Source organism: Dasypus novemcinctus, chromosome 5, assembly GCF_030445035.2.
Source record: "Dasypus novemcinctus isolate mDasNov1 chromosome 5, mDasNov1.1.hap2, whole genome shotgun sequence".
Classification (NCBI taxonomy): Eukaryota; Metazoa; Chordata; class Mammalia; order Cingulata; family Dasypodidae; genus Dasypus; species Dasypus novemcinctus.
The window spans coordinates 131,264,048-131,279,171 of NC_080677.1; the positions used below are offsets into that span (position 1 = coordinate 131,264,048).

General features: G+C 48.5%; 2 protein-coding genes across 3 annotated transcripts; one reads left to right on the forward strand and one right to left on the reverse strand.

The window, feature by feature from the left end:
• Nucleotides 1–1,939: 1,939 nt before the first annotated feature.
• On the reverse strand, nucleotides 1,940–11,311 carry TMEM176B (transmembrane protein 176B). Of its 2 annotated transcripts, none has more exons than XM_004458261.5 (8): nucleotides 10,891–11,311; nucleotides 10,094–10,210; nucleotides 7,032–7,240; nucleotides 5,013–5,123; nucleotides 4,611–4,667; nucleotides 4,150–4,380; nucleotides 3,329–3,448; nucleotides 1,940–2,483 (listed from the first exon to the last, which is right to left on the reverse strand). In XM_004458261.5, the coding sequence occupies exons 3-8, from the start codon at nucleotides 7,233–7,235 to the stop codon at nucleotides 2,391–2,393; spliced, it is 816 nt and encodes a 271-aa protein (XP_004458318.2). In that variant the 5' UTR covers nucleotides 7,236–7,240; nucleotides 10,094–10,210; nucleotides 10,891–11,311; the 3' UTR covers nucleotides 1,940–2,390. The 2 variants fall into 2 exon arrangements, with proteins under 2 accessions (XP_004458318.2, XP_004458319.2); XM_004458262.5 differs by having other exon boundaries at nucleotides 10,094–10,207; nucleotides 10,891–11,018.
• A 96-nt stretch (nucleotides 11,312–11,407) lies between these two features.
• On the forward strand, nucleotides 11,408–15,124 carry TMEM176A (transmembrane protein 176A). Its single transcript, XM_004458260.5, has 6 exons — nucleotides 11,408–11,822; nucleotides 12,491–12,601; nucleotides 13,793–13,849; nucleotides 14,015–14,227; nucleotides 14,408–14,518; nucleotides 14,829–15,124. Exons 1-6 carry the CDS (start codon nucleotides 11,625–11,627, stop codon nucleotides 14,880–14,882), a joined length of 744 nt encoding a protein of 247 aa, XP_004458317.1. The 5' UTR covers nucleotides 11,408–11,624; the 3' UTR covers nucleotides 14,883–15,124.

Genomic DNA, 15,124 nt, shown 5'->3' on the forward strand with positions numbered 1-15,124 from the left:
CTCTCCTTGCAGGGTGCACTCCTTGCATGTGGGGCTCCCCTACGTGTGGGTGCCCGTGTGGCACAGCACTCCTTGCACGCATCAGCACTGCACGTGGGCCAGCTCACCACACGGGTCAGGAAGCCCTGGGGATTGAACCCTGGACCCTCCATATGGTAGGTGGATGCTCTATCAGTTGAGCCACATCTACTTCCCTCAATGTCTTTTTTTTTTTTTAAAGAATGGCTTACTTTATTTTATTTTATTTTAATTTATTTCTCCCCCCCACTGGTTGTCTGCTCTTTGTGTTTATCCACTGCATGCTCTTCTGTGTCCGCTTCCATTGTTATATTGTTGTCAGCAGCACCAGGAATCAATGTCTATTTTTGTTGTGTCATCTTGTTGTGTCAGCTCTCCTTGTATGCGGCACTACTCCTGGGCAGGCTGAACTTTCTTTTGTGCTGGGCGGCTCTCCTTACGGGGCACACTCCTTGCGCGTGGGGCTCCCCTACACGGGGGGACACCCCTGCGTGGCAGGGCACTCCTTGCGCGCATCAGCACTGCACGTGGGCCAGCTCCACATGGGTCAGGGAGGCCTGGGGTTTGAACCGCGGACCTCCCATGTGGTAGGCGGACGCCCTATCATTTGGGCCAAGTCCGCTTCCCACCTCAATGTCTACTTGATGTCATTTATCTCTTTAGTCATATTGTCTTTCAACTCATTAATTTGATTTTGGAAATTTGCATGCATCTCACTAACTAGTTCTCTGAAATCTTGTATCTTGTCTGGGCCTTTGATATATTCCTTTTCTTGGGCCATGTCTTCCATTTTCTTAGTATGACTCATAATTTTTGCTGATGTTTAGGCAACTGATTAGGATGCTGTTTACTCAGATGCTCAATTTCTTTCTCTTTTGTAGGGATTTAGTGGCAGGAGGCAGTTGTGTTACTGCTGCTTTTTGATTCTTGGTTCAACCTGGATTGTTAGGATTGTCCCTGCTAGTTGCTCAAAACTGGGCTCTGGACCTAGTAATTGGTTGCAGAACCTGCTTCTTAGGGCCTTGGGGCAGAAAGCTATTAATATAAAGGCCAGAAAAAGTCTCTCTAATTTTTAATTTTCTCACATGCCCTTCCTTGGTCTGCCAGCAGATGGCGCTCTTTGGCAGCTCTCAATTCAGTGCCTGGTTGGAGTGTGTTTGTTGCAACAGAGAAGGGATCAAGGTGACAGAGCTTCCTGCCTGAAGCCTAAGAGCCTTGTAATTCAAGCTTTCTCGGGGAAAGTACTCTAGCCTTTTCTGGGAAGGCTACCTACCCTTTTCCAGGGTAGGAAGTATTTCCACTCCTCTTTGGGTCCTTAATAATTAGTCCTGGTTAGTAGAAAAGGAGATGGGGAACGTAGTAAATCTTTAGATCCTTGCTGGCTCCTGCAGTAAACAATGGTGTGGTCCCACCCATCCTGGAAGGGCTCCTGGGACACAGCAGACCAAATTCCTGAGTCAAAAGCTAAGTCAGCCTTAGGCTGTGTCCCTCTGTCTTTCCTTTCCTGGGTGGTGGATCTCTGTAGCCTGCCCAGAGGCCTGAGAGTTCCCACGCGTCTTTAGTGTGGGGGCCGGTGCTGGTAACAGCAGCTGTTGGATCTGTCTCTTTCTCCTCTGGGGGGTGTCCTGAACCCTAGATCTTTTTCCAGGCTGTTTCAGGCTACCCTCTAGCTATTTTTTCTGGAGGAGAAGAGAGTCTCTGTCTTCCTAGTCCATCATTTTCCCAGAAGTTAATTAACATACTCTTGAACAACCCGTGGTTGAAGGGGAAATCACAAGTGAAATCAGGAAATATTATGAAGCAAATGAAAATGAAAGTAAAACATACCAAAACTTATGGAATGCAACAAATGCAGTACTAAGAAAGAAATTTATAACTCTAAAAGCTTACTTAAAGAAGAAAGAGTCCAAACGAGAGAACCTCAAAACCAGAAGGAAAGATTTTTAATACATGAGAATTATGTTCACTTTACAATGAATAGAAGGAACCAGTAAGGGAGTTCTACAGCTTGGGATAGAGGGAAGAATATAAACAATTTAGTCTTACTGAGACCTTGTTTCCATGTGATGAATCATCTCGTTTAATTCCATACATATCAATGCAAACAAAGGCCTTCCCCAGCATGCCAACTCTACAAAGAGAAACCACATCCTTTCTGTGCAAGATTATTTGTCCTCGTTGTTTGTGTTTAATTGGGGTTGACAAAAATTAGACAATGTGCGCTCATTGAATTGAGAATACTGGAGCAAGAAGGAGGGAGGAAGGGCTGGACAGCCGCTGAAAGGCACCAAGTAAGGAAGAGCCAACAAGAGGACTGGGGAAGAGTGACTGGACTTTGGACAGGGAAATGCTAGAGCATTCTGTAAGGATGCTCACAGGTTGAGGCTAGCCACGTTCTTCTCCTTGGAGGGGGAGGAAGGCTCTGAATTCTCCCCCAATAGCTTCTTCACAGACCCTTCCTCATCCTGAAAAAAATGAAGGAAAAATCAGTTCTTGGGGGAAAAAAAGGATAGTGGAGGAGTTACTTCATAAAACTTTGAAATCAAGAAGAGGAAAAAAGAGAGGGAAAGGAAAAGGAGACAGAAAATGGAGTCAAGCAAAAAGGTTACACAAGAAGTTCAACTGAACAAATATCTAGGATAGAAACGAGGGAGGAGTGGGAAGAATTAAAGAAGGGAAGAGGGAGACATAGGGCAGAAGTGAAGTGAAACCTGGACATAGAATGGGGTCACAATCCCCAGACAGAGAAGGGAAGAGTTGAGTACTGGAAAGAAGCTGAGGAGCCTAGAGCATGGCCTCTCTCTTTTTTTTTTTAAGATTTATTTTTCATTTATTTCTCTCCCCTCCCCACCCCCAGTTGTCTGCTCTCTGTGTCCATTTGTGACCACTTCTATCCTTATCAGCGGCACCGGGAATCTGTGTTTCTTTTTGTTGTGTCATCTTGTGTCAGCTCTCCGTGTGCGGCGCCATTCTTGGGCAGGCTGAACTTTCTTTGGCACTGGGTGGCTCTCCTTACAGGGCGCAGTCCTTGCGCGTGGGGCTCCCCTACGCGGGGGCACCCCTGTGTGGCAGGGCACTCCTTGCGCGCATCAGCGCTGTGGGTGGGCGAGCTCCACAAGGGTCAAGGAGGCCCAGGGTTTGAACCGCGGACCTCCCGTGTGATAGGCGGATGCCCTATCCATTGGGCCAAGTCCGCTTCCCAAGCATAGGCTCTGATCAGCAGGGTTCTTGGCCCCAGTGTTCCTCCCTGTTCCCAGAGCCTCACCTGCCAGACTCACTCTGGGCCAGCAGGGCTTCCCAGACTACTTACCATGGCCTGGGAGCTCTGGCTACACTGACTTCGAAGACCCACTACCAGGGAAGCCAAGGACACAATGACCTGCAGGGCACAGACAGCCAGGAGCAGAGAACGGATTGCCAGGAATAAATTCTGGAGATAAAAATAGGAAAAAAACCAGTAAGGAGTCCACTCCTCCAGTTCTGTTCTTACTACCAAACATCACCAAGGCAGACTATATTATCCAATGATGGGGGCAGTCCTTTCTCCCACCCTATTTGCTTGCCTGCAATGTGACCTTGCCACTACCTCTGAAGAGGTGAAGCCAACTTGTCCAACCCCTTGAATCTGGCTACTTTGATCAATAAAATAAGAGTGGAAATGTTGCTATGTCAATTACAGGGTGCCCTTCAGTGGCCTGGCAGTTTCCTTTTCCTACCTCTTGAAATGCTCACCATTAGGATGCTCCCCATTTGAACCTAACTGGTGTGCTATGAGAAGCCCAAGCCACAAGGAGAAGCCATGGTAGGTGGTCTGGTGCACACCCACTAAGTTTTGGGGAGGTTTGTTACACATCACTAGATAACTGGAACACCCCCACACCAGAAAAGACAAAACGGTAGCCCATGATCTCCTCTCTTAAATGCTTCTTTTTTGCTCTTCATCCCCATTGATTCAGGGAGTCTTCATGTCATAAGCACCAGAGAAATTGCTTGAGCTTAAGTTTAAACCTCCTGAACTAAAGACCTACGATCAGGTCTAAGCTCCAAGTGCTTACACCTTTGCCTTTCCCAAGTCTGTGGGAACAAAGGGACTGTGATGAGTCCTTGAAAGACTGGACATTTCATTCTCACCATCAGGATTTGCATGTAAGATCTGCACGCTTCCTCCTTCCAGTCTGAGTCATCATTGTTTCGGTACCCCCATCTATAACCAATGGTTGTGGTGTCAGGTTTTGGGCGCTCACACACAGAGTCAATGTAGAAAAAGCCATCGGTTTGCCAGGTTAAGCTATTCACGCAGAGGACAACAGCAACCAGTGCAGTAGCAATGCCAGCCAGGGTGAGCACACCTGATATGTTGCCCTAGAGGAGAGAGAGGGTCAAGATGTAGAATCCCTCTATTGAAGGCAGAGCCATGGGTCCCAGCCTCAAACTTTTCTCTGCTTTCCCAGATCCTGTTCCAGGAAGTCCTTCCCACCTTTCCAGGAAAACCCCCAAAATATTGGGAGCCAAAGGGTAAAAGAAAAATAGAATGACTGAAACATAGGAGCAGGGAGATGGACAAGGTGGGGCCAAGTATGCCCCAAACTCACAGAAATTTTGCCCTGGTACTTCACATGGACAATGACCCCAACTCCTGCCGCAATAGCCTGGAAAGAGAAGACACCAGAAAAAGACCTTCAATGTACTCCCCCTCAAATGATCTTTCATTATCCTTCCCCCAGTAATCCCCAGAAAGCCCATCTGAAGCAGGATCTGTGGAACAGGCAAAGAAACCCAGTGTATGAACAGGCTCCAATTACAGCTGCCCCACCTTTCCCAACCTTGCCTTAAGGAGAAAAACAGGCAGTTTCTTCACAGCAAAGGGCAACTGGACTCCAGATCTTTGACCTCTTTCCCAAAATCCCTGACCCACATCCAAAGGAACTTTTTCCTTGCCCATGGTCCCTTGCCTCCCACGGAGCCTCTCTTCTCACAGCCCCTTTCTTACTCACCACAGCCCCTGCCCAGAAGGCACAGCCGGAGCCTCGCAGCTCAATATAGGGCCCAAAGTAGAGAAACACTCCAAGAGCACAGCTCACAATGCCCAGCAAGAGCTGGGTCACCTGCAAGACAGGAGGAAAACCAGATTCCTTCCCACGAGTCCCAGGATCAGCTGGCCAGCTGCTACAATGGTGACTTTTCTCTCCTTTTCATCTGCCTTGATGTTTCTGCAGCTCTGGATGCTAAGAGGTTCTGTTCCCTTACCATGAGAGAAGCCACACTGTCCTGGTTCTCCCCTCATCCCTCTGATAAGTCTGCCTGTTTTATCTTCTTTACTCTCTCCTAACTACCACACTTTGTCATCTCACATGATGACTGCCACTTTTGTTCTCCTCATTCTCTCTTGGGAATCTCACCATCCAATCCGAACCCTCAGCTTCTGGCCTCAACCTCTCTCTTGAGATCCAAACACATAAATCTGAGGCCTTCTGAGGCAGTCATAAAGAAAGATGCACCACTTATAGTCCCCTTCAAGGAAGGAGTGAGGTTAGCTGATAGCCTATAGTGTTTAGCTACTTCAGGGAGCTCCTTGTCCTTCAAGGAGAGGGCACACTTTTTGGGATGGCTCTCCTGCCAAGGATGGGTAAGGCTGTGGTACAAGGACCCTTCCTACCTAACATGGAACTCCTCTATGGGTAATCTTTGCTTTGGAGCTCCCCACTGGGCTGGCAGAGACTGTCGTCTGGCGGCTCCTCCTGCCCCAAACCACTTCCTGCCTTAGCATTTCACGAGTGTTACATCCCAACAAATATTCTGCATATCTAAATCTGACTCAGCCTCTGCTTCCCAGAGAACCCAACTCTCACAGCATCCTAGACTTATCACCTGCAAGTCCTGCCGGCATCTCAGTTGCATCATATCCAAATTCCACACCTTGCCCCTACTTCCAGTGTCTGCCTCTCCTGCTTCCATGGTTCCATTCCACTGGTCATCCAGGCTTCGAACTTCAGCAGGTTTTTCAACTCCTCTCTTCCTTCAGACCCCAAGTCCATTCATTCCCAAATCATGGAATGCTTATTCCATGAAGGATCGAGACTCCTTTCTGTTCTCATCATTTCTACTATGACCATGCAGGTGCAGCCCCTCAGTGATTTTTATTTGGACACCTCCAAGCTTTGAGGCAGCCTAAAGGCCAGGTTCCTACTCAGAATCCACCTACTGTCCTCCTGTTACTTGAGCTGATTCAGGACAGACTCCTCTTGTCACTGAAGGTCCCTGACAAGAGAGCCCTTGCCTGCATTTCCAGGGTAATCAGCCATGAGCTCCATTCCAATTCTCCACAGGCTGGACTAGTTGAACTCTTTACTACTTCAGAACTTGCCCTAAGCTTTCTGGCTTCTTGGTTTTTGCTCCTCCGATTCTCTCATACTGGAATTCTTTTTTCCAACCTTCTACCTCTCTCTGAATCTATTCCTTCTCCATTCAAGATCAGGCTCAGATACCAGCTCCTCCCTCCTGAGAACTTGTTTCTCACATCACCTGATTTACCTTCCATTCTAGTTGTTTTTGTAGTTACCTGATCCCTTCTGGTGGATGGAGAGCATTTTCTAGGTTATAAGCTACGGATTCTCAGTGTAGGTTTCCCTGGAATGCCCAGTGGATTGCTTTGCACACTCAGGTCCTAAGGACACATGGGTTCAACAAAAGTGAACTAACAGCCTCCAGTGCTGCTTCTACCCATTGCCCCATCTGTCTGGGACTACCCTTTTGTACAAAAGAAGAAGTTGAGCATTCCTTTTCATCCACATCTCTGAGGGAAACTTCCAAAGGCTTCTTTTCCCAACCACACAGTCTCACAAGCTACATAGTCAGGCAAGGTCTAAAATGCTCTCTGGAACAAAATAGGATATAAACAGTGAGTTTCCGTGTCCCTCCTGGGATTGAACCCACTTACCTTTTCTGCTTCCTAGTGAAGGAGGGCCTCTACCCCAAGTGTCACCTGCTAACCCATCACTCCAGCCCACTCTTACCCCCAGTGCCAGCTGCTCATAGCTCCTCTTGGCTTTGGAAGGGGCAGTGAACCAAGGGCGAAACAGACGCTCCTTCAGAGAACCCGCAGCTTTTAGAAGTTGGACCACAGCTGACTCCTGATGGATGTGGATGTTGATGTGGGTGGGCTGGGACAGTGCCGAGTCCATGTTGGCTCCATTCACCGTCACCGTGCTTTGAGTCATCTTGCCTGTCCAGGAGAAGAGGTATAAAAGAGGTAAAATCTGGGAAGTAGGAGCCGGGAGGGAAGGTAAAAAGGAGTCTATTGCACGGATGAGGGAAGAGAAAGCAGACTCCTTGTCAAGGTCCAAAGGGTGTTCTCAGCACAGGGGCTGCAGTAACCCCAGGCTGGGGTACAAATCAGAATTACCTCTGGCGTTTTTCACCTTGTACCTGCTTGAGCCCCTTACCAAACTGATCTGATCAGATTGTCTAGGGTCTAGGGTGGGATAAAGGAATTTTAATTATTTTACTTCCTTTGTGTATGTGTATATATACATACATACATATGTATTTACATGATACTTTCACATGGTTGCAAGATTCAAAAGATACCAAAGAGTTTGCATTTAAAACCCCTATCTCCCATCTTTTTTCCCATCTACACAGTTGCCTTCCAGACAGAAGCTAATACCATCATTTTCTTAAATATTCAACCAGTGATTTTTTGCATATAAAACTGTATGAAAAGGGGAGCGGAGATAGCTCAAGCAATTAGGTGCCTCCCTCTCACATGGGAGGCCCTAGCTTTGGTCCCAGTGCCTCTTGAAAAAAAAGAAGAGCAAAGGTGTATGAAAATATGCTTTCTCCATGCTTTTCTGCACCATGTTTTTTTTTAAGATTATTTATTTATTTAAAAAATTTATTTCTCTCCCCTTCCCACCCCCCAGTCGTCTGCTCTCCGTGTCCATTTGCTGTGTGTTCTTCTGTGTCTGCTTATTTTCTTGTCAGCAGCACCAGGAATCTGTGTCTCTTTTTGTTGCATCATCTTGCTGCGTCAGCTCTCTGTGTGTGCAGCACCACTCCTGAGCAGGCTGCACGTTTTTCGCAGTGGGCAGCTCTCCTCACGGGGCGCACTCCTTGCGCGTGGGGCTCCCCTATGCGGGGGACACCCCTGTGTGGCACGGCACTCCTTGTGTGCATCAGCACTGTGTGTGGGCCAGCTCATCACACGGGTCAGGAGGTCCTGGGTTTGAACCGTGGACCTCCCATGTGGTAGGCGGATGCTCTATCCGTTGACCCAAATTCACTTCCCACATCATATGTTTTGACAATAATCCTGTATCAGTCCATAGAAAGCTTCCTCACCCATTTGTATAAGTGCATAGTATTCCAAGGTATGAATGAATCACCATTTAATTAAGCAGTCCCATATTCATAGGCATTTCTGTCAAAATTGTTTTTTATTACATATAATGTGGAACTGGTGCATCAACAATGGAAATGCATATTTGTAATTTTGGTCGATCTTGCCATTACGCTCCATAGGGCTCATAGCAATCTACACAGCAGAAGCAAAATCTATTAAGTGTCTGTTGCCCCTCACCATGGCCAACAGAGTGAGTTAACACACTTTTCAAAATCTTTTTTCAATTTCATATGAGGAAAATGACATTCTATTATAGTCTTAATCAATTTTATGCAATAAAATATATTTCGATGAGTTTTGAAAAATTACACATCTGTGTAACCACTGCTACAACCAAGATACAGAACATTTCTATGCTTCAAAACATTCCATCATGCCCCTCCCCAGCAAGTCCTCCAACTGTTGTCCCCAGGCAAGCATGGACCTGCTCTCTGTAACTATTTTAGGGTAGTTTAATCCACAATTCTCTAAGCAGGGGTGGGGTTGATCATCTGTTCATAAATTTAAGAGCTATTTTTATTTCTTTTGTGAGCTCTCCTTTCATATCTTCTGTGCTTTTTGTTTTGTTTTGGGATCTTTATAATTTGTGTATTATATATATTATTATATATTATCATACAATATATGTAATACATGTTACATATGTATATATGTTATATATGTACATAATATATGTAATATATGTTATAATATGTTACATAATATACAAATAATTATAATTTGTATATTACAATATTGTATATAGCTTTTTGTTTTGTTTTGGGTTCATTACAATTTGTGATTTATTTTGACTTTTCTTATTATATTTTTATATATCCCAAGTGTTCTATCTTTTTTTAGAGAGCTTCCTGGGTTTTATTTAATACTTAAAAAGGACTTCTTCATTGGAAGATTATAAAATAATTCTTCCATTTTTTCCTTCTAAGTGGTTTTATGCTTTCAGTTTTCACATTTAAATGTTGACCCATTCTGGAATTTATCTTGATCTAAGTTGGCAGGCATGGATCCAAATTTTATTTGCTTCAGACGGTTGCCCTCTTGTCCCAGCACCATTTGTGGAATAAGTCATTTTTTCTCCTACTGAATTAAAATGCTCCCCTGAGCAAAAACTAAGTTCCCATAGGAATTTGGATCTAGTCTAGTCTTTATATTCTGCTTCTTGGTAGGGCTAATTAGTCATGCACAATTACCACAATTTTAACCATAAGAGCATAGAGTTTAATGTCTAGTTGGGCTATTTTGTGATACCCTCAAGTTATTTTTCTCTTTCAGAATTGTCATGACCATTATTGCTAGTTTACTTCTCTATATACACTTCAGAATCGATTTGCCTAGATCCAAAAGAAGTCCTCCATAGACAATGGGCATCCCGGTTAATTATCACTGTTTAAGTTGAGTGCTTTTTAAAGCAAGCACTTGACCACTGAGCTACATCCACTCCCCAGTGAGAGTTGTTTTGTTTGTTTGTTGTTTGTTTTTAGGAGGTCTGGGGGATCAAACCTGGGACCTCGTACATGGGAAGCAGACCCTCAACCACTTGAGATACATTTGCTCCCCTTGAATGTTGTTAATAAAAAGTCTACTAATTTTAACTAATTACTAATAAGAGTAATTCTAAAGTCTTTGCATTTGTATTTTACTTACTTTTCAAAGCAGTTCTACTCTCTCACCTACCTGGCGGATTGCCGTTGGGTTAGAAAGGACAAGTGCTTGATGATTTCACAGATGAAGAAAAGATTCAGATTTGTCCACGCAAGGAAGTCCAGCTCCAGAGTCCAGCCAGGTCTTCTACTGGGGGCCCAGGAGTCAGCAGAAAGTTAGTAGAACATTAGTACCCCTGAGTGTGCCTTGGGCTCCAGCTATTTCCAAGCCCTTTGGGGACCACCACTTCCCACCCCACTCCACCCCCCAGAGGTGCCTCGCCCTCAGGCTCCTGGGCCTCAGAGGCTCTGAGAGAGGCCAGGGCAGCCAAGCTCCTTCCCCACACAGCCATGACGCCAGGTTGGTGGGGTCGTCCCTGCTGCAATGGACATCTCTGACCCGCTCCTCCCCGTGCCCCTGCAGCTGGGGGACGGAGCGCCCATATGCCCTGAGAGCCTCTATGGCCTCCATCCCAGCAGCCACTCTGCAGATGGCTTCACCCTCAAATGTCCCCCTCAGCACCAAACTCCCTGAGACTTTCACCCACCCCTCCCAGAATTAGGGAGTGAGGCCCTGGGGAAGGAGAGCACTGAGCCAGGCTGTCTCATCGTTGGGTCAGGCCCTGGGCTCTTCCTCCTCAGTCAGCCTCCTGGAGTCCCATCCTCCTCTGGTGGGCTTTCCCTCCCAGGCAGGTCCTTTGGGAAACCAGGACAAGGGGGAGATGGGCAGCGGTGACAGAGGAGGGGGCCCGAAAGGGACTGGTCTTTGCGAGTCTCCGAGAGAGGGGTTCCCGGGCAGGAGCGTCTCCCGGGGAAGGGGCCCCTCCTCACCTGCAGTCTTCTGAGAACCGGCAGCTGAGTGCAGCCAGGCGGACCCAGGCGGGGAGGAGCCTGCGCTGGCGCCCCGAGCCCCAAGTTGATGGAAATTCACCGAGGGAAGTTGGGAGGGAGGGGCTGCTGGGCTGCAGCACAACTTCCCAGCAGAGGTCAGAGGCTCAGGGGCCCCTCCGGGGATTTTCAGTCTTGAGTTGATAATCAACCTGACTGGAGAAGGCAGAAGGAACTTTGTGAGCACTACCCACGCACGCACACTCCTGGACAGGCAACACGCGCACACACACGCGTTCTTAACGCACGCCGTACTGGTTCAGAAAACCCTGACCCAGGCGGTTTCTTGTTGTTTTGTTTTTTTTAACGGCACAGTCCACACTGCATTTCCCCGGATTGATCCACTAGGAGCTGGAAAACCCCAGAAGGGCCCCTTAGCCCCAGATGATTGCCGGGAAGTTGAGCCAAGGTCCACTTCCCCTCCCGCTAACCTCCCCTCGCTGGCTCCCCACCAACTCCCCTCCCGGGAGTTCTCCGCGCTCGCCCAGGCCCCTCCCAGCTGGGGATCCGCTTTGCTGCACTTTGCTGCACTTTCCCGCACTCTGCTGCCGGGTCACCAGGAGCGCTGGTGAGGAGGGGCCTCCACAGCCCCGTCGGCCCTTTCCCCAGGAGACCTTTTTGTCACCAGACCCGGAGGAATCTCCAGGACCAACCCTCCAAAGCCCACATCCTGCCGGATGGCCGCTGACATGGGGACCGGAGACGGAGGCGAGGTGGCCGCTGCAGCCCCCCAGCCCACCCACATCGATGTGCACATCCACCAGGAGTCCGCTCTGGCCAAGCTGCTGCTGAGCGGGTGCTCCTTGCTGCGGGCTAGGGCGTGCCCCCGGGGCGCCGACCCCCAGACAGGGCACCTGCTGCTGGTGGCATCCTGGGTGAGTATGGCTGTCCCTACAAGGCGCCACAGAGTGGGACTGGGGGACGCGGTGGGCGTCCAAGTCTCCACATATCAGGCCAAGGAGGACCCCCCTTCTTGCTGGTCACGCACTCTGCCTGCCTCTCTCTGATGAGGACGCTGAACTAACTCTTCCTCCTTACTGGAAATCAAGTTCACGGGTGCTCTGCTTCCAAGTTTGTTTTTTCACTTTTTGAACTCTCTGCAAAAGCTGTGGCTAAGGTAGGCTGCAGGCTAAAGGGATATGAAGCCGCCACGGACCTTTTCCCCCACCCCACCCCTGGGTGGCTTCCTCATCTGTCTGCTCCTAGTTTTTGCTCCATGTCTGCTTGTGGTTTGTTTGTCTTCTTTAGGAGGCATTGGGAACCCAACCCAGGATCTCCTATGTGGGAGGGGGCAACCAATTGCCTGAGCCACATCCGTTCCCCAGTCACTGACCTTTTAAAGTCCCAATTGTTTGGACCCTACATCTTTTCCCCCAAACCAGGTTCAAAGTGGGTTGGCTTCTCTTTCTTTCTCTCTCTCTCTCTCAGTTTTAACCACTAATTCCTGGCTGGAGTGGTCAAGACCTCACAGTTACTCTTAGCTTTGAGGGCAGAGGGTTGATACTGTGCTCAGGAATCTGGACCTAGTTTCTTGGTCTTTCAGGTGGTGCAGATCGTGCTGGGAGCCTTGACCGGGGTCCTGGGAGGACTCCTGTACATCTGCGGATACTCCGAACTACTGAGCTCAGGAGCTGCCATCTGGACAGGGGTTGTGGTGAGTGGGGCAGGAGAGAGGGTGGTCCGGCGACCTCCTGTCTAAGAAGCTGGCATCTCATTATTATCTTCATCGCCATCACCATCACCATTGGACTATAGAAGACTAGCAATCAAAAACACCTGAAATTATCTAGATCAAATCCTGTTTCTACAGACGAATAAATAAATGACCGAAAGAAGTGAAGTGGTGTGTCCAAAGTCACATGCTCGGTTTGCCCAAGTTCCTGTCCAATGCTAGGGCCGGCTGCCTCTTTCCACCTTCCAGAGCAAATATCAGTTGAGGATGTGGGGACCTGGTTACTGCCATCCAGAAGCTGCACTGAGACAGGGGAGGCAGGGCATGTCGGAGACGATGTGGTCCACGAGGGAGTGCCAGCTCTTCCTCTTTGTCTCCTATTGTCCTGTGCAGGTCCTGCACGCAGCAGGGATTCAGTGGGGGTCACTTGACAGTTGTGATAACTGTGAACAGATGGGTGTGCACAATCTGCAATAAGAGCTTCATGGGCTGACGTCATGGTAGGACCGAGGACCTCTTAGGCACGCTCACACCCTTGGGATACCAGTGGGACACACATATTTATTGAGAGAGGGGCAAAATCTAATCATGCTCATCCATCCAGTGGTGAAAACCACTCAGAATTAGTTCTAGAACAGCCACACAGCGTTTGGATCCATCTGTCCATGGGGATGTCCTAGAGTCCTCTTCTTGAAGTGGGATGGATTGGTGAGTGCTGTTAGGAGGGGGCCCCTGAGGCTGCACAAAGCCTCATATAGTCTAGACTGCATTGAGACCTTCTTCAAAAACCTATGATGGCATGATTACTCGCAGATGCACCCCCCACATCCCACTGTCCTTGGAAATTTCAGAAGCACCTGGTGATGCTTAAAATAAAGGTTTTGGGGAAGAGGATATTCAAGCTTGACCTTGGCCACAGGCACTTTTAGACACCTCAAAAATAATGTTCTGCAGCCTCAGGAGTTTTATCCAGGCCTCAACACCCTCACCTAGTATTTTACTACTAGCAAAAGAGCCTAGCTCAAATCTTTGAGCCAATCTGCAGTGCCCTGGGGAGCAGCCTGCAGGCCAGTCAGCTCTATTGGCAGAAGTCACCGAGGGAACTAGAAGGTGGTCATCGAGGGGAATTGCATTTCCTGTGCTAACTGTGCTCCTGGATTAATTTCTCCCCAGGCTGTGCTGGCTGGAGCTCTTGCCTTCATTCATGAGAAACACGGTGGCAAGTGCTGGGTGAGTCCAAGTGCTGGGTGAGTCCAGAGCTGGAAGCAGGCTCCTGGGCAGGAGGCCACCCTGAGCTTCCTGCCCGCATCACTCTCCAGCTCCATGGGGCCTTGCTGGACTCCAGGAGAGACTGTGGATCCACCCAAATTTCCCTTTGCCTTCTTTCCTCACCAGGGCTTCCTGAGGATCCTGTTCTCCCTGGCAGCTTTCTCCACCTCTGTTGCTGCTATTCACATTTGGGCTAATGGTTATAATACACCTTTCTATAGAGGAAGCTATGTCTGTGGAGGCTCCTCGAGTGAGTGGGTCACCCAGGACCCTAGCACTATGAAACCAGAAGAATTCAGAAGGCTAAACTTGTGTTTCTCCTACGTGAGCATGCTGCAAGTAAGTGACCAAGGGGAAGAGGCAGCCGCAGGTGGTGGGGAATTCCCTAGACCTGTTTATTCCCCATGCTGCAGGCTTGGGGATGAAGGGTGAAGAGACTGCAGGTAATGAGGAGCCAGAAGACAGTGCAGGGATGGTAATGGTCCCTCTTGTGCTACAGCTTTGGTCTTCTGTCCCCAGAACCTGTTCTTCTGCCTTCGGGTCATGCTTTTGAGTATCTGGATTACGCAGATTGTGGCTTTTCTGGCCCCCCTGGGTCTTTGCTGCTGGAGAATCCTCCTACCTAAGAAGGTAAGTCCGTACACTGTGTCTGCATGTTTTGGGGGCGGCAAGACTGCTCAGAGGAGACAGGAATGGAAGGCTTGGGGATACAGAAAGGGCCCATTATAGTGAGTCCCAAGTGGCACCCCAGACTTAGTGGCCCCCAGATGAAAGAACCCAGGAAGCCAGAGAAGACCATATCTGCTAGACTTTTGGGTTTCTTTGGATCAGTTACCATGAGGTTGATGTTGGGATGCGGATGGCTTCAAAACTAGGCTGCCCTGGTGGGGAGAAATTCTCCTTTCTCTCCCCATCAAGGCTGTCTCACCACCTCCCTTAGGAAAAGGACAGGAAGGAACTGCTGCAAGTGGGATCTAGCCCTATGTCTATCTGAGTACTCATGCCTGGAGCTTCTGCTGGACTGTGAATTCCTGCATCTGACTCCTGGAAGAATTAGACGGGAAAGGAGACTCTCCAGAATCCCAGCTAGCCTCCTCACAGTAATATCCACTGCCCTGCAACACCTAACCAGCATAGTGGCTCGTGCCCATCTCTTGCTCACCTTCACCATCCTGCCCTGCTTTTTATCCCCTCTTCAGCAGAATATGATAATAAAATCTTGTGTTATTGCTCCTA

What these genes read in the sequence shown, in the direction of transcription:
- TMEM176A (XM_004458260.5), top strand. Translation starts at nt 11,625, where the DNA reads ATGGCCGCTGACATGGGGACCGGAGACGGAGGCGAGGTGGCCGCTGCA. An exon ending in TGCTGCTGGTGGCATCCTGG is followed by an intron (nt 11,823 to 12,490) that starts GTGAGTATGGCT and finishes TTGGTCTTTCAG; the next exon opens with GTGGTGCAGATCGTGCTGGG. An exon ending in AACACGGTGGCAAGTGCTGG is followed by an intron (nt 13,850 to 14,014) that starts GTGAGTCCAAGT and finishes TTTCCTCACCAG; the next exon opens with GGCTTCCTGAGGATCCTGTT.
- TMEM176B (XM_004458261.5), bottom strand. Translation starts at nt 7,235, where the DNA reads ATGACTCAAAGCACGGTGACGGTGAATGGAGCCAACATGGACTCGGCA. An exon ending in CCTTCTGGGCAGGGGCTGTG is followed by an intron (nt 4,668 to 5,012) that starts GTGAGTAAGAAA and finishes TTCTCTTTCCAG; the next exon opens with GCTATTGCGGCAGGAGTTGG. An exon ending in CTTACATGCAAATCCTGATG is followed by an intron (nt 3,449 to 4,149) that starts GTGAGAATGAAA and finishes TTTTATCTCCAG; the next exon opens with AATTTATTCCTGGCAATCCG.